This window comes from Centruroides sculpturatus, unplaced genomic scaffold, assembly GCF_000671375.1.
Source record: "Centruroides sculpturatus isolate CEXI.00-Female unplaced genomic scaffold, Cexi_2.0 scaffold87, whole genome shotgun sequence".
Classification (NCBI taxonomy): domain Eukaryota; kingdom Metazoa; phylum Arthropoda; class Arachnida; order Scorpiones; family Buthidae; genus Centruroides; species Centruroides sculpturatus.
Window position 1 is genome coordinate 550831 of NW_019384414.1, and position 20124 is coordinate 570954.

A 20124-nucleotide genomic window follows, 5' to 3' on the forward strand; every position below is an offset into this window, starting at 1 on the left:
TTAAAGCACTTATTACTCTTTATACGACTAGTTAACCGCTTTTAACTAAATTGGTAGTAAACAATTGCAGCACTTTCGCGGTGTCTATTATACCTTACGAAACTTTAAACGAGTGCAGATAAGGATAGAAGTTCGACTTTTAAAGAATAAAATAAAAACTAATTAATTAATTATAACTTTTATCTTTATAAATCAATAATGTGAGATTTTCTTCTTAAGTCTTTTCTATTTCGTGTTTTCGTAACTGTTTACATGATATAAAGTGGACTCTCGATATAGTGAAGTCTCTAAGGATCGAGCCAATTTATTTGCTATATCGAGAAATGTCTATACGCGTAAAAATTGTTCGCGTACTATAAAAATTGTTCGTTATATAGGATTTATTGATATTCTGCACTCGTAATTGCAATTTTTAAACTCGACGTTTTTCTGACAGTTTATTTTGTAATCAAGTTTTATTTTTTAATTCACTGTACAGTACAAGGTGGCCCAAAAGTCAGTTAACCTATATTTATACCGGTATATTTTAACATTACTGTAAAAAATATTCGGAATTGCGGCATCTTATTATTCATAATTTAGTCCGTCAGCAACATATTACTACTCGTGTGCTCCAAAAGTTAGTTGCATACTATTGTTCGTAATTCAATCGCTTACAAAAAAGAGACTGAATCAAGAAATATATTGATTAACTGTTTTTTGGGTCACCCGCATTTACAGTTGAATATTTATATATACTGTGGAACCTCCAATAACGGCCACCTGTATTCAGCGGCCATTATTCGGAGGTTTGACTGTGCATAAATCTATGTACAATATCTACAGTTAATGCTAGTACGAATGCATTCTGAAACTTTTGACATAGGATATAAATACTGTAGAGAAACTATTATTAAATGAATAAATAAAAACTGTATTAATAAAAATTTGATATCCAAAAATCTAATTAAACGATTTTAATGAATTAATGATTGGTTAGCTCTATAATCTATTTATTCTAATATTTATGATTAATATAGCTTTCAAATCGTCCTATCCTATGTCAAAAGTTTCAGAATGCATTCGTACTAGCATTAACTGTAGATATTGTACATAGATTTATGCACAGTCAAACCTCCGAATAATGGCCGCTGAATACAGGTGGCCGTTATTGGAGGTTCCACAGTATATATAAATATTCAACTGTAAATGCGGGTGACCCAAAAAACAGTTAATCAATATATTTCTTGATTCAGTCTCTTTTTTGTAAGCGATTGAATTACGAACAATAGTATGCAACTAACTTTTGGAGCACACGAGTAGTAATATGTTGCTGACGGACTAAATTATGAATAATAAGATGCCGCAATTCCGAATATTTTTTACAGTAATGTTAAAATATACCGGTATAAATATAGGTTAACTGACTTTTGGGCCACTTGTACTGTACAGTGAATTAAAAAATAAAACTTGATTACAAAATAAACTGTCAGAAAAACGTCGAGTTTAAAAATTGCAATTACGAGTGCAGAATATCAATAAATCCTATATAACGAACAATTTTTATAGTACGCGAACAATTTTTACGCGTATAGACATTTCTCGATATAGCAAATAAATTGGCTCGATCCTTAGAGACTTCACTATATCGAGAGTCCACTTTATATCATGTANTTATACTCCTACGAAAATAAAATTGAATTATTTATTCATTACACGACCTTGTATGAAAGGTATTAAATATCAAAAATTTACAAGTATAAAATATCGTAAATTTGAATAATTTTTCTCTTTTATTCGCGGAACATTTACGGGCCCCGGGATCCCTGATCTATTGCTTCTGTAATGTTCGCGATTCTCCACATTAGAGAGGTTGCGCCGAAGTTTTTATCTCTAAAACGTGAATGTCGACCGTCGAGCACTGTTGTGTTGTAAGCGACGCTCGACATACGACGTTCACGTTTTAGAGATGAAATTGGCCGCAACCTCGCAATTATCACTTGAGATTATATAACTTGAATTCACAGACTTTATAATTAAAACTTTATTATACAGATTTTGAGCTCTTCGGGCCGAAATCTAGGGCTACAGCCCAGGCTTCCTTTTGTCGGCACTGTTTATTCGTAAGTAATAATTAAAATAGAATTACAATATACGAAATTAATGTTTTGTAATTGCTACGTGAGTAAAAACCAAAATAAAAACAAACCAACTTCCTGAAGACGACCATTTTTTTAATAGACTATTAATTAAATGAAAAGAAAATTAAATCATTTTTAACAATCTAAATATAATAATAATAAAATCTTTGATAAGGAAAATATTAAATTTGATATTTAATATCTAATGTTATCTATATTACAACATTAGCACAAGTTCAATCAATCTTTTAGACACGTTTATGACAGATTATTGATTTTATACGTTACTTTTCCGACCTGTTGATCGCCTGACGTTGAAAAATGACAGATCTCATCGTGATAACGGTTAAAAATCATTCAGTTTTTTTTTGCAACGATCTCAAATGTTTAAGAATTGTACAAATGTCATTATCATGTCTGAATATTATTTTAAACATTTGTACTATGGTGAACATCTGTGATGTATTATATTCGATATTTCACTGGTTACTATAGAGATTGCTCCGTAATGAGTTAGCCTATATATCGAATACAATTCAACAGGCTATTTTATTACATACGCATTCGCACCATTCGTGTACATTTTTTGATTAATCGTTTATAAGTAAGCATTGCAATAAATATTTTTAATACCTTAAAACTGAATAAAATTTTAAACTTTTTAAAATTAAAAATAAATATTCTTTGTGAAAGTTTTAGGCTAGATTTTTTTTTATTAGCTGAATTATTGATTTTTTAGAGAATATATTATGCATATGAAAAATGGAAGAGAAATTTAAGAGAAAAATATTCTAAAAAATTATTTTAATAGTTTTTCTTTGAAATAAAAGAAAATTTTGCTTAAAATTGACAAGGAAATCAGTACACGGTTCTCAATATTGCGCTTGATAGCACACACCTCCTTAATGATCCTTCTTCTCCTTCTTTTATAAATTCGATCGATTTTAATGTTTTCATATTTTTACAAAAGAGAACAAAAATATGGTGGAATTATAGAAATGATAATAAAAATTGTAGTAAATTCTACTATTTTTAAAAATAAATTTACTGTATAGCTGTCATGAAACGTCTCAAATGATCTCGTCAATGGAATCCTTACGAACAGACGAAATTGAAACTTTCTTCAATATTCTTTGTATTGAAACTTTCACAACATCGTAACTCAAATTTTTAATATACTAACATCAGTTTCGAACATTCGCATTACAATAAATTATTCATATTCGTCACGAAAGTCGTGAAAGAATGAATCGCTCACAATATAACAAGAAATCAAACTGATCAATCTTAAAAATCCCATTACATAAGAATTATATATCTTTATAAGTCTAAATTATGTAAAGAATAAGAAAATGGCAATTAAATATTTTAATATTATTATTAATAAAAACGCAGCCACGTCGCTGCGACGAGAGACGAAGCGTATTTATATTTATTTGTTAAAATTTAGCCATTTATAAATTATTCTATCGAATAAATTCAATCCCGAGAAGAATTTCTTTTTTAAATGTTTTAAAATTAAATAATTTTAACTTTAAGGTTATATTACACGACAATTATAAATGGTGACATTTTAAGTCGAAAGGATGAGAAAAATGATTTAATTTCAAGAATAGTTTGCTAATTATGAAACCAAGAATTTAAATTACAAAACTGATTAACGAAGTCTGTAGAAAATATTAAGAAACTGAATTAAAATATTTAAAAATTCGAAAGCATTTAAAGTGACCTCATACTTTTTCATAATATTTCTGATATTTTATTTGCGACATCGATCGATAAAAGCGTGAAATCCCTTTACGTAAACCTTCCTTCACAAATGCACATGTTCTACATTTATTGTACAGATATAATACTTCACCATCCTATAAAAAAGGGTACTCTTTATCAAATTTTAACGCCATAAAAAAAGGAGTCTATACAGAAGTAATTAGAAATAACCCATTATTTAAGTGTACAAATGTAAATATTTACATAAATTATTGACAGATTTATAACAAGAAAAATATTTTTTAATCTTATTTAATGCTATATTTTTATGGATAATAATAAAAATGCCATTAAAAATTTATAAGCAGTGACGAATCACATAACGAAAAGTTTCGAGTTTATGATAATTATAACAATCAATCAATATTACTGATAAATTCAGCACAGTCGCACGTATTATACCTGTGCTGGTGATTTATTACAGGTATAAAAAAATTACCTTACCTCTCTTCCGATCTAGCTCTACATCTCAAACTGCAAATATCCGTTTTATCCACACAAGTGACGGATGTTCTCTGACCTAACTGTTTTAGAGACGTGCGAGAACCGGATAGAGAGACAGATGATTCCATGTCTATTGCCATCGGTAATACTTCTTAAACAGAGAAAGATCAACTCCCCAATAGTGAGTTACGAGTGCTGCGCTCTGCTTCAGCTGCCATCTTACTCGCTGCACCAGCTGAGTACTGGCGCTAAGTAGCGTTCTACTCAACAGCGCAGGGTCACTGTATTCTACTACCTTGTAATACACCTATAACCGATCACCTAACCTACATACTGTAGAGGAACCGATAGCTTCCGGTGGAATATTGACATTACTCTCGGCAAAACGAAGCCTTAGAATATATTCATATAAAGCACTAAAATTTAAAAATTAATTGGCCAAAATGATAAAAATCCGCGCGTTATATCCGAATTTGTTAAAGATAATTGCAAATTTATCAGACTTCTTGGCAGTTAATGGATTAATAACGTAAGAATCAACGTATAATATAATAAACCCCGAATATGGCTCGAGAACAAAAATAAATTTTGGACCATTGCCATTTAGTCTCGGGAATATCCTTCATTTTGCTACATATACTAACGTAAAAATGGAAATAATACTAATAATAATAATAAAGACGTATTAAAATATTTTTCATTTTCATAATAATTTAAAATTGTGAAAATAATTTTCTTTCTTAAAAATTCCATATAGACACTAATTAATTTTGTGATTTGGAAAAATGCCTAACAGCGAATGCTATTATTTTATTTTATTTTTGAGATTTCCTGGCAACATCTGTTCTGTGTCGTGACGAACACGTGATGATTTTATTGGTGAATAAATTTCGTATAAAATCCGAATATTTACACGGATAAGTTAACGATAAAAAAATACGTATATTTACATTATTCGCACTAAAATAAATTTTTCGATGATTAGTACAGCGAAAGATAGCTTTACAGAACCAAATCAGTCTCCTAGGTAACGGATAAACAACAACATCTACGTTTAAACAAAGGCATTTATTTTAAAATGATTTTCGCGTATTTTTACTATTTGCATAATCAATCAGTACTTACAAATGTGATAAACTGCATCTTCCGACTTTCGCTCGATCAATTTTTAATATTTTTTTCGAGAAAAAATAATTAAAAAAGTAATTAAAATTTGAAAAATCTTACTGATCATCCCAAGGAAGGAAAACGTTATCGAAATAATAATTCAAATCTGATGCGAGTGTGGGCCTTGTTCTTCTCCGGAAGAACATCTTTGTATAAGTTTTTCCAGACTTATTAACGCGAAACTGCGAATCGAAGTTCTTACACGTAAGCTATTATTAAAGACGATGGTTGTACAGTACACATCACCACTCGTTGTATCGATTAATATTGGTAATCGATATTCGTTTGATTCCACGTGTATTACGTGGAAATTCTATGCGAGAAACTTCTTTACCTTGCTCTTAATGAGCAATTTTCTGATTCAGAATATGATCGAGCCAATTGATTATCGCGTATACAAACATCGTTATGCACGATGTATGTAAGTAGTTCGATAAATATCGGTTGGTTTCTGGATATAATTAGCTTGAGAGAAGTTTGATATAAACATGCATTAAAAAAATGAATATTCTTAAATATTTGGGTAACTGAAAATTAATTTTAGACGAATATAAGCGCTATTAACCTAATTTAGAAGAATATATTGTTTAAATGTAGATGTATATAAGCCATGATTAAGGATATCTGTTAGAAAACAGAATTTACACGAATGTCTTATGTAAAACGGTTGTTGAATGTAAAATATTCAATAACTTATATAATTTTTAATTGTAAACATATTACTGTAATAAATTATTATCACAACCATAGCAGGCATAGATTGCTAGCGTAAAATATTATTTCCCAAGTTTCTAAAGTATATATTCAATTATCTACACTAATTAGTTACATTAACAGTATCATTATAATCCTTTTCTAACGGTAAACCTCGTTTATAATTAAATTCTTTTCATAATTATAAAACTTTTATTTGATGAAGAGAAAGATAAGAAATTCAAACAGTAAAAGGTAGAGTAGAAGTTATTGATTTATATTTTAATTTAGCAATAATAAAGGAGTTTTTTTCTGACATGTTAAAGAGATAAATTTGAGTGGTTTTATATTATTATTATATTTTCTTGACAAGAATATCATAAAGAATGGGGAGAAGATAGTTTATCTATAGAACACACAAGTTAATAAGGGTGTTATTGGAAAAAATGTTGTAGAGAATTTGTACAAAAAATTTTCAATATTCTTCTCACATGTATTTTCTACTTTTTGAGGGCAAAGTTTGTTATAGATAAAACAGACGTGAGTTGANCTATATTTATACCGGTATATTTTAACATTACTGTAAAAAATATTCGGAATTGCGGCATCTTATTATTCATAATTTAGTCCGTCAGCAACATATTACTACTCGTGTGCTCCAAAAGTTAGTTGCATACTATTGTTCGTAATTCAATCGCTTACAAAAAAGAGACTGAATCAAGAAATATATTGATTAACTGTTTTTTGGGTCACCCGCATTTACAGTTGAATATTTATATATACTGTGGAACCTCCAATAACGGCCACCTGTATTCAGCGGCCATTATTCGGAGGTTTGACTGTGCATAAATCTATGTACAATATCTACAGTTAATGCTAGTACGAATGCATTCTGAAACTTTTGACATAGGATATAAATACTGTAGAGAAACTATTATTAAATGAATAAATAAAAATTAACAAAATTCAATTTAAAAATGGAGTATACCTGTATTAGCTGTAGCCTATAGCCTATAATTTTTAAAATTTACATATATAAATATTAAATGTACTTATAAAATTATGTAAATCAAAGTTATAGATTGTTTGAACTTTATTAATAGCCCGTATATTATACCTGCAGCATTACTATCACACCAATAAAAGTATTAGAATACGTTAAAGAGGATATGAAAGAGATGAGATGGACTCCACCCCTCTCCGAAAATATAAGACCAATAAAAGAAATAAGTTTCTTTTACCACTTACCAAAAGAAATTCTAATTTATACTTATCATGTTTTTTATGTAAAAAATAAAACTTTAGGGCCCTTCTGTGTCCTGGTACGAGCCAAATGGCCTAGTTGGCATCCCTTTTATCTCGACTTGCATCAGTTAAATTTGAATATGTATATATATTCTGTGTATGTATAGGGTGAACCAAAAGTCAGTCAACCATTGTAAAAACTAAATTAAATTTAATTAAGCAATTTAATTAAATTGTACTTTTTTGTTTTCGTCAATTCTGTAAACGTAAAAAAATTATTCTAAACCCAATACAGCAATCATATAATATACCCGAGCGCACAAAAAATACGGTTAACCGACTTTTGGACCATTCCGTATATAAACTAATAAATAATCTTCATTTATTATAAAGATATATACATTAATTTATCGTTAAAATTTGGTTCATATTTCTTAAACAGCATTGACTGATCGACTTAATTTATACTAAAATATTTAATCAGTATCATTTCAATATATTGGCTTTTCCTCGTTAAACTGCGAATTATCGCCTATCTCAAATTTCAATTATTTTCTAAAATTGATAACATATTCTCAATTAATGCCCTTTTATTGCACACCTCTTCAGATAATTTCCGATTTAAATTAATCTTTGTTATTAATGCAGTCAAGTAAATTAACAGAATGAATGCACGAGTAATATTATATAGGTCAATATTATATCTATCAAACAGCCATTCGCCATTCCTGTAGAATCAGAACGAGCAATATAACAAAATTACCTTTCGTGGCATTAATGGCAGATAAAAGCAATTTTCTTCTGGTTTTGTAAAATTGAATAATCGATAGATTAAAACTTTAGATGTATCAAAAACTTCATTTTATTTTTTAAATCTCACTAAACTATCAGATAACGTGCTTTTTTCTTGTACATTGTAATTTTAAAGAGTAAAAAAGTTATATTCTTAATACATTTTTAGATACAAGATCCTTTTACCTTTAGAAAATAAGGTACAAACTCTATTTTATATGATGAAGAGATGCTTCCTTTCTTAACTACGGTGAAAACTTTTCAAAAGAACTCAATAGAATCCCAAGGCGAAAGATGAGAACTTTACTGTTAAATATTATAAAAAAATAAATTTATAATTTTATATAATAAAAATTTTTTAAAGCCAAAATAAATGAAATTCCGAAACCGTAAGAAAAATATTAAATTTCTCTACAGAAATTTCATAATTCTTACTTATATAACTTGAGTAACGAGGCGCAAAATATGTAAGAGTGCAAATTTCACAAGTGAATATTGCGTAAAAGAATATTTAAAAATATAAATCAACTTTCTTCGATTTAATATTAATTAATTCTCTTCAACGCAATAATTAATTAAAGTAACTACAATAAAGCGAGCCGACATATTAACCGAATCATCAAAGCTTTATGCTTATTAACCAACGTTAAAGCTGATTTCGCATCAATCTTGAAGCAAAATTATTGGAAACGAGCAAAAATTATCACAATGCCGGGCTGCAATTTTAAATCGAGTTTTAAAATTATTTAATTAAAAATATATGCTCTTCATCTCAAATTAGTAGTGTCTTGCCCCTGTACTACATCATAATTTTCACGATAACAACAGAGTCGTGTCGGTTATCTAAGTCCGTTCTGGGGAAAATTTTCGAATTGAAATCGCGTGTCTTCCGGTCTAGACCAGAAATTCCTATATAGTTAATCGGGACGTTTTGTTCATAAACTTTCCATATCTGGTCTTGACTTTTATATATCTAACATCGTTTTCGAGATTAAGAAAGGACAGACAGTGGAAATTTATAGGTCTACAATTTTTAAGCTCAAAATATCTGCAAAAAATGAAATAAAAATCGGGATTCGATATGTGTTTTGTCATTGATTTATTTTCGTTTACGCTCTTCGCTACGATCGAATATTTTGCAGTTTAGACGGGAATTTTATTTCTGTATGAATTTTATTACTAATTTACATGGATCTATAAGAAGAATCTCATGAGATCCATAAACCGTAGTTCAACTGTCGGATTGACTTGCCTTTCTTGTACCACTCTCTTATTGTAATGACACTTTATCACGCGATGGAAGTTGCTTTAAAAATAATTAGAACCGATTATAACAAAACTTTGCTTAGTTACAGCCTTCACACGTTTGAGCATTCATTGATATAAGGGATTTCAGTGAAATAATTAAAGCACTTATTACTCTTTATACGACTAGTTAACCGCTTTTAACTAAATTGGTAGTAAACAATTGCAGCACTTTCGCGGTGTCTATTATACCTTACGAAACTTTAAACGAGTGCAGATAAGGATAGAAGTTCGACTTTTAAAGAATAAAATAAAAACTAATTAATTAATTATAACTTTTATCTTTATAAATCAATAATGTGAGATTTTCTTCTTAAGTCTTTTCTATTTCGTGTTTTCGTAACTGTTTACATGATATAAAGTGGACTCTCGATATAGTGAAGTCTCTAAGGATCGAGCCAATTTATTTGCTATATCGAGAAATGTCTATACGCGTAAAAATTGTTCGCGTACTATAAAAATTGTTCGTTATATAGGATTTATTGATATTCTGCACTCGTAATTGCAATTTTTAAACTCGACGTTTTTCTGACAGTTTATTTTGTAATCAAGTTTTATTTTTTAATTCACTGTACAGTACAAGGTGGCCCAAAAGTCAGTTAACCTATATTTATACCGGTATATTTTAACATTACTGTAAAAAATATTCGGAATTGCGGCATCTTATTATTCATAATTTAGTCCGTCAGCAACATATTACTACTCGTGTGCTCCAAAAGTTAGTTGCATACTATTGTTCGTAATTCAATCGCTTACAAAAAAGAGACTGAATCAAGAAATATATTGATTAACTGTTTTTTGGGTCACCCGCATTTACAGTTGAATATTTATATATACTGTGGAACCTCCAATAACGGCCACCTGTATTCAGCGGCCATTATTCGGAGGTTTGACTGTGCATAAATCTATGTACAATATCTACAGTTAATGCTAGTACGAATGCATTCTGAAACTTTTGACATAGGATATAAATACTGTNTACAAATGTGATAAACTGCATCTTCCGACTTTCGCTCGATCAATTTTTAATATTTTTTTCGAGAAAAAATAATTAAAAAAGTAATTAAAATTTGAAAAATCTTACTGATCATCCCAAGGAAGGAAAACGTTATCGAAATAATAATTCAAATCTGATGCGAGTGTGGGCCTTGTTCTTCTCCGGAAGAACATCTTTGTATAAGTTTTTCCAGACTTATTAACGCGAAACTGCGAATCGAAGTTCTTACACGTAAGCTATTATTAAAGACGATGGTTGTACAGTACACATCACCACTCGTTGTATCGATTAATATTGGTAATCGATATTCGTTTGATTCCACGTGTATTACGTGGAAATTCTATGCGAGAAACTTCTTTACCTTGCTCTTAATGAGCAATTTTCTGATTCAGAATATGATCGAGCCAATTGATTATCGCGTATACAAACATCGTTATGCACGATGTATGTAAGTAGTTCGATAAATATCGGTTGGTTTCTGGATATAATTAGCTTGAGAGAAGTTTGATATAAACATGCATTAAAAAAATGAATATTCTTAAATATTTGGGTAACTGAAAATTAATTTTAGACGAATATAAGCGCTATTAACCTAATTTAGAAGAATATATTGTTTAAATGTAGATGTATATAAGCCATGATTAAGGATATCTGTTAGAAAACAGAATTTACACGAATGTCTTATGTAAAACGGTTGTTGAATGTAAAATATTCAATAACTTATATAATTTTTAATTGTAAACATATTACTGTAATAAATTATTATCACAACCATAGCAGGCATAGATTGCTAGCGTAAAATATTATTTCCCAAGTTTCTAAAGTATATATTCAATTATCTACACTAATTAGTTACATTAACAGTATCATTATAATCCTTTTCTAACGGTAAACCTCGTTTATAATTAAATTCTTTTCATAATTATAAAACTTTTATTTGATGAAGAGAAAGATAAGAAATTCAAACAGTAAAAGGTAGAGTAGAAGTTATTGATTTATATTTTAATTTAGCAATAATAAAGGAGTTTTTTTCTGACATGTTAAAGAGATAAATTTGAGTGGTTTATTATTATTATATTTTCTTGACAAGAATATCATAAAGAATGGGAGGGAGAAGATAGTTTATCTATAGAACACACAAGTTAATAAGGGTGTTATTGGAAAAAATGTTGTAGAGAATTTGTACAAAAAATTTTCAATATTCTTCTCACATGTATTTTCTACTTTTTGAGGGCAAAGTTTGTTATAGATAAAACAGACGTGAGCTGAGTATAAGGGTAAAAAATAAGTCTCTTTGAAGTTAGAGATGCAAAAAGAAAGGTGTAACGTATTTTTATTTTTCTCTTTCAGGTGACAGATGATAGCAGTTTATGATCCGTTTATCATCCATTTATGAGAGATGCAATTTTCCTTTAGGCCTTTATATTCTTGTTTTTCGAAAGACGTACCAGTTAAGGTAAGAACAATACAAATATAGTACATTTTCCATTAAAATCCACGATTCAAATTGGAGTTTTAACAGCTTAATATTAAAAATGGAGTACATAAAAGTTACAATTTTGATAATTTAAAAATAGAGTATTATTTATGGCCAAGAAAGCATAACAGCGTATTATGAAACCTTTGAGGTATTTCATACGCTCAGTTGATTCTTAACGAAATCCTGTTTTCCATAAAATTTCATTTGAAATAATACACATTAAATCCAAGATTATTATTGACTTAAATAATAAAATAATTGTTAAATAAACCGAAAACTAAAAATTGTGCTTAATATTCTGAATTTTCTTTATTAATGAAAAACTAATATTATTTATTTTTATAAAGAATATAAATTAAATTTTTTAAATAAGTTACTGCAATATATTTACTATATTAAAGAAAGAAAAACAAAAAAATTTGAATACTTGTATTATCTTTTTTTCTATAGATAAATTAATGTTTTCATTGTTTTCCCAAAACACTCTGAAGTTCAAAAAAGGAAAGATAAAAGATAACAGAAAATATAACATCGATTTAAAAATAAATTTGACTTATTTTTTTCAATTTTTTAGTCAAATATAATGTACACGCCATTTAAAAAATAAACAAGTATATAAATAAAATCCTAAATATTTAAACTAACAATTATTAGTATGTTTCCATTAAGACGATAAAGTTCTTAAGCTATTAAATTTTCTTCCATTTTTAACAACATCGTAAAATTACTTTTATAAAAATCATGAAAAATAAATCTATAATACCGTATCATGTGTATATTTTAATTATCTTACTTTTTATGATAGCTTTATTATGTAATGGCAAATTATCTTATACTCGAATTAAGCGACTCTTAACTGAGACTTCAATCTTGTAGTATTTTTCTTACAGTCGTTATTACAATAGCTAAAATGGATCTAACAGAGAAACGATCGAATAATACACTTGAATAACATGATATAAATCATTTGATTGTGTAACTATCAGAATGATTGAAGACTGACTCGGATTATCCGATCTTAAAATTGTTTTCTTGAAAAAAATATGTTTTATTGTGACAGTAAAAACTACCAAAGGACAAAAAAGGTGGTAATTTATTGAATGTATCTCCGTTTTGAATATATATTCTTTGAATAATTCTATAAATTTGTTTTTTATCATTTCAACTTTTTTCATCAATTGTAATTATTTTTATGTATAACTATATTTATACCGGTATATTTTAACATTACTGTAAAAAATATTCGGAATTGCGGCATCTTATTATTCATAATTTAGTCCGTCAGCAACATATTACTACTCGTGTGCTCCAAAAGTTAGTTGCATACTATTGTTCGTAATTCAATCGCTTACAAAAAAGAGACTGAATCAAGAAATATATTGATTAACTGTTTTTTGGGTCACCCGCATTTACAGTTGAATATTTATATATACTGTGGAACCTCCAATAACGGCCACCTGTATTCAGCGGCCATTATTCGGAGGTTTGACTGTGCATAAATCTATGTACAATATCTACAGTTAATGCTAGTACGAATGCATTCTGAAACTTTTGACATAGGATATAAATACTGTAGAGAAACTATTATTAAATGAATAAATAAAAACTGTATTAATAAAAATTTGATATCCAAAAATCTAATTAAACGATTTTAATGAATTAATGATTGGTTAGCTCTATAATCTATTTATTCTAATATTTATGATTAATATAGCTTTCAAATCGTCCTATCCTATGTCAAAAGTTTCAGAATGCATTCGTACTAGCATTAACTGTAGATATTGTACATAGATTTATGCACAGTCAAACCTCCGAATAATGGCCGCTGAATACAGGTGGCCGTTATTGGAGGTTCCACAGTATATATAAATATTCAACTGTAAATGCGGGTGACCCAAAAAACAGTTAATCAATATATTTCTTGATTCAGTCTCTTTTTTGTAAGCGATTGAATTACGAACAATAGTATGCAACTAACTTTTGGAGCACACGAGTAGTAATATGTNTCTGTAAAAATGCATTTTATGCAATTACTGTATCTCAAATTTAAATTTTCAAATCAGCCAATAGGAACGTTTCGTTTCAAAATATAACTTCTAGCGCCATCTGCAGTGAAATTTTATTAATTAATTACAATTAAATTTCAGCTTTCAAATCAACCAATAGTCAAGCGTCGTTTCAAAATTGAGTTTCTGGAGCCATCTGTGATAAAATTTATACTTTATTAAGATTTATTAATTAATTTTACTTAAATTTATGATAATTTTGCTTTGTATATATTATTCATTGTTAATTTTATTTGTTAATAAATAAATGAAAGTTTTAAAATAAAATGCCAGGAACGATGAAACCGCGAATGAAACTCGTTAGTATCGACTACCCAGACGATATAATTGTAATTAAGAGAATGGTCTTTACAATTTTCGAAAGAATAGGATTAAAGCCTGAGATTAATCTTCTTAAAGAATATTTAAGAGGTGGATTATTGGGATTAAGTACAGAAAATCCTCATTTCTTAATTGGGACATTAAATTTTAATATTCGAATTTTTTCCTTAAAACTATACAATTTTTAAAACTATTTTTTCAATTGTAATTTTTAAAGAAAGGATTCGAGAATTTAACGATTTTATGGCCACTCTGTGTTTATATATTATAAGTATATACTTGTAGGACCTACATTCGAAATGAAAAGAGATGTAGATTCATTTCTTAATGTATTTACGCAGAATTTATTTGTTGAACTTATAAAATATTTTATTAAACATTAAAAAAAATTTTATTACTTAGTTTAAATTAACTCAAAAAGTAACTAAAGTTACTTATAAAGCCTGAGTAAGATGAGGCTCAGACTAGCAACGAATGTGAAATCTCATCTCTTTCTGAAAGCCATAAAAATTCATGACAAATTCATATCAATGAAAAATAATTCGATTATCGAAATCATTTCAAATATCTGGAATTATTTTGAATCATTCGGATGATTTACCTCGCTCCTTTTCGTACTTTTTAGCCTCATAAAAAGAAAAATTCGCCCATAAAGTTGCAAAAATCTCTTAGCCTACAATCGAAATTTCACATAAAAGTTATTTTCGCCTGTAAAATATTTCCTCTCTTCCACAAATAGGCGATTTTTTCCATTGGGAAACAGGTACCAGATATCAAGTGGTGCCTTATCCCTTATGAAAAAGTTCCCACCAGTGGAAAAGTGGATAAAACCACTAAAACACTGGTTGTGTCCGAGTTCATGCCTCACTAACGGGCTGGGCACTTGCAGTTTTTCGGGTTTTATTCACGTCTAACACCTAAATAGGAGTCAGTTTTCCATATAAAGTCCTCCCGGAAGGCATCCTTCTTGACAGATCACTCACACGTTACATTATCTTATCCCACCACCCCATTCTACTTGTAGAAAAACAATGACTAATTAAGAGACATTTAGATTGTCTGTCATGATTCGTTCTTATGGTAGACATTTGATAACAATTTCAGATTTTAAGCATATTTAAATAAAAACATTTTTACGATTTAGTAAATTTAAAAATTAACGTAATATATTAAATAAACAAGTCACTTTTTAATTAATTTAAAGCACTACATTATAAATAATGGAATTTTAGAAACTAAGGATGTCCACGTTTTTATGCTTAATTTAGAAAAAAGTAAAACAATTACATAATTTTAGCATTAAACTGAGAAATTGCAAGAATTTAGTTGAAAAAAGTAATTTTACAGATTTGAATGGTTCATTCGAGTGACGAATGAACCATTCAAATCTCGATATAGTTATCGTTCGATTATGAAAATGGTTTAAATCAGCGATGAGCAAACTTTTCAGCATAAGAACCCATGCCCATACGGGCGAGCAGCATACATTTTTTCTTACGGAGTTGCAGGCTTTTAAGCCTGCCATGAAAAACATTTTGAAGTATATTGGTATTCCAACATACTTCATAAATAGGTAATAAAATAATATATGTAATATATTCTAATATTATGTAAACTAGTAATATTCAGTTTATTCTAATCTTTTTTACTGGTCAAGTTTAGTTTTGTTGTTCTTCATTATAAATATCAGCTTAATTAGGATTGCATAATGACACGAGATAGAAAATAGGAAAATAAAATTACGTTATAAAAGCCCCAAGGGCAGTAAGCGCTCGGGGAGCCGCGGGTTGCTCTTTATTACTTTAAATGAATTTATCACTAATATATAAAAAAAGTCAATAAAATAAAACAAAAACAGATTTTTAAAATCACTATTGAAAAGAAAATTCATATAAAACATTAAATTTTGGGTCTCTTTGTGTGAGACACTAGGTGCAGTGCCAATAGAGCACTAGTCAAACTGGATCTGTAGGCTATACATATTCGCTAAACTTAAATTATTTTCTCTTAAAAATATTAAATATATATATCAGAAAAAAATAATATTGTATTTTAAATAAAAGAAAACAATGTTTAAAGGAGTGAGAGTAGTTAATTAAACTACAAGACATTAATGAAAGTTGCAAAATATTTATGTAAATATAAAAACACCTTACTTTACAAAAAACATGTTCCGAATTCGAACACAATTTACCTGACGAGGGCTCATAAATAGAGCAGAAAAACTTAAATACCCCAGTGGTAAGGTGTTTTTTATATTTAGTTGAAATAAGAGCTGGGTTAGAATATATTGTTAAAATATTCATGTTTAATATATAATTTTTTTGGTATATTAAATCAAAAAATTGTATGTAAGTTTGTAGTTTTTAAATTGCATTTACGAAAAAATAAGCTATAAAAAATATTATTAAATTGAAAGTGAGATTAATTTACTCAACTATAAATAGAAAATATATCTCTCTACAGGAAAATCAAACTTAATTAAATCTTTAAGAAATATTTTAAACATAAAAAAAGAAAATATTTTTTCAGGAGTCAATAAAAGACGAAAAACTCTGCAGGGATTTTCTTTGGTTTAACTTCACGTTGTAAGGTTTATGTTATTTCTTTCAAAAAAAGGAGAGAAAATTAAAGTTTTGGGAATAAATATCTTTAAATCAAGCTTTATCTGATAAAATCACATTTTAACTTTTCACATTTAAATGAGAAATTGAATGGGTAATCTAAATTACATCGGTTGTAATTTACACCACGTTGCATTTGATACAAATATGATCAATAACGATGTATAGAAAACCGATAGCTTCTGTTCTTTCGGAGCAGATCAGTGTAGTGATTATTCTCTTATCCAGATTACATAAGGACATCTATTCTTCTATACATCTGTGTTCTGTGGTCTGGAAGGAAATGATAACAAATCTTTTAATAATTCTACTGTATTTGTTGGAACATTTTTAGGTACAGATAACCTGGATTTCTGCCTAGGGCCTTATGTTTTTACGGGCCTCAGTCTTGATGCAGTATTAGAAATCCATACTAAAAAGGATCTAAAGCGTTGTACAAAATCAATTAACGTGAGATAAGGACTTTATACAAACTTAAAGATGCTTCCCGAGTTCACGCTTATTTAACACTTCACACAACAAATAAACCTTATTGATTATACTCCTACGAAAATAAAATTGAATTATTTATTCATTACACGACCTTGTATGAAAGGTATTAAATATCAAAAATTTACAAGTATAAAATATCGTAAATTTGAATAATTTTTCTCTTTTATTCGCGGAACATTTACGGGCCCCGGGATCCCTGATCTATTGCTTCTGTAATGTTCGCGATTCTCCACATTAGAGAGGTTGCGCCGAAGTTTTTATCTCTAAAACGTGAATGTCGACCGTCGAGCACTGTTGTGTTGTAAGCGACGCTCGACATACGACGTTCACGTTTTAGAGATGAAATTGGCCGCAACCTCGCAATTATCACTTGAGATTATATAACTTGAATTCACAGACTTTATAATTAAAACTTTATTATACAGATTTTGAGCTCTTCGGGCCGAAATCTAGGGCTACAGCCCAGGCTTCCTTTTGTCGGCACTGTTTATTCGTAAGTAATAATTAAAATAGAATTACAATATACGAAATTAATGTTTTGTAATTGCTACGTGAGTAAAAACCAAAATAAAAACAAACCAACTTCCTGAAGACGACCATTTTTTTAATAGACTATTAATTAAATGAAAAGAAAATGAAATCATTTTTAACAATCTAAATATAATAATAATAAAATCTTTGATAAGGAAAATATTAAATTTGATATTTAATATCTAATGTTATCTATATTACAACATTAGCACAAGTTCAATCAATCTTTTAGACACGTTTATGACAGATTATTGATTTTATACGTTACTTTTCCGACCTGTTGATCGCCTGACGTTGAAAAATGACAGATCTCATCGTGATAACGGTTAAAAATCATTCAGTTTTTTTTTGCAACGATCTCAAATGTTTAAGAATTGTACAAATGTCATTATCATGTCTGAATATTATTTTAAACATTTGTACTATGGTGAACATCTGTGATGTATTATATTCGATATTTCACTGGTTACTATAGAGATTGCTCCGTAATGAGTTAGCCTATATATCGAATACAATTCAACAGGCTATTTTATTACATACGCATTCGCACCATTCGTGTACATTTTTTGATTAATCGTTTATAAGTAAGCATTGCAATAAATATTTTTAATACCTTAAAACTGAATAAAATTTTAAACTTTTTAAAATTAAAAATAAATATTCTTTGTGAAAGTTTTAGACTTTGTTGACAGATGGCAGCACAGTCGTCATTATTAATACTATTGCCAATTATAATTATGTTTAATATTTTTTAAATTTACATTTATATTTTTGGTGTTCGTAATTTAACTTCTACAGTAATTTGAAGTTGTTAATTGCCTTGCTAACTAATTATGAATTAATTAACATTCAGTTTATTGGGTTTGTCTAATTAAATAACGATTGGACCATTTCCTTAATGAACTTGTTTGATTGTGAGCCTAAAAAATAAAGACAAATTGTGACATTAAAAAACTCAATTTAGTGCATTTTGTATCATTTTTTATTGCTAAAATTCCAGAGTAAAATATTATAGAACCGTAACTGTGCCTTACTGTATTTCGACCTTCATTGTTTAATTCATTATCATAATAAAACACACTCGAGATGGAGGGGCGAAACTATCACGAAACTTCTCCAATAAACACCCTTATCGATTTTAGTAAATTAACTTAACATTTAATCCACATTTCTATCGAAAATTCAATTATCTTTTAAAAATATTCAAATTTTAAGCGGTTTATAAACAATTAAATAGACTATTATTATTAACAAAGAAAATAAATTGCTATTAAAAATGATAATTTATAAACGCCCAATTTAAATTATGTTTAAAAATATAGTGGCAAGATTTAAAAAAAAAACATGGCGGAAAATGCTATCATAGTAACAATGGAGAAGAGAGGAATATAAGAAAGAAAAACTCACCTCTGCCCATCGTCTCCGTAAGCAAAGTCACCTAATATAAGATCTCTTAACCGATATCTCGGTGGTAAAGGAGGCACTGCGCTGTTATTGTTTTGGTTATTCATGTTGGCTATGGTTGTATGTGCTATCTTTGAAATCGGCTTTTGTAACTGCAACACCGGTTGCTGATTATGGTCTCTACGCCATGCTTCCACTGGTGTGTATGGTCTTGCAGCTGACTCGCGTACCCAAGGCATTTGACGATAGGATGAACCTATTTATGGATAAATATTAGTGGGTTGGGTTCGTTTGCATAATATATATTATGCTACAGTACTTAAATACATACTGAATTAATAATTTACATATATATATATATATAGAATCGCATATGTTTCTACAACAGGTGTTTTTAATTTTTCAATATTCAAATATATGAAAACATGTACTGTATTTATAAATTGTAGAACAGTGGCATGTACTGTACAATTTATATAAATAAAGCTTATTAAAATATTATAAGCTTTAAAACTTTAATTCTATTTTAAAGTTTATATAATAAAGTACGATATACTACTTTCTTTTATCACAAGTTTCTAGATATTCCTTTATATATTATTAAGTATAAAAGACTTAACAGACTACTTTTAAGCCGAAAGATATTGTTTTTACCTTAAATATAAACGTTTGA

General features: G+C 28.6%; 1 protein-coding gene across 1 annotated transcript in view; it reads right to left on the reverse strand.

The window, feature by feature from the left end:
• Nucleotides 1–20124, reverse strand: part of LOC111619132 (potassium channel subfamily T member 2-like) — a 77343-nt gene that overhangs the window by 36834 nt on the left and 20385 nt on the right. Inside the window, exon 2 of the mRNA XM_023360801.1 lies at nucleotides 19455–19707. Within this exon, the coding sequence (XP_023216569.1) occupies nucleotides 19455–19707 (253 nt within the window). The remainder of the gene's footprint in view (nucleotides 1–19454; nucleotides 19708–20124) is intronic.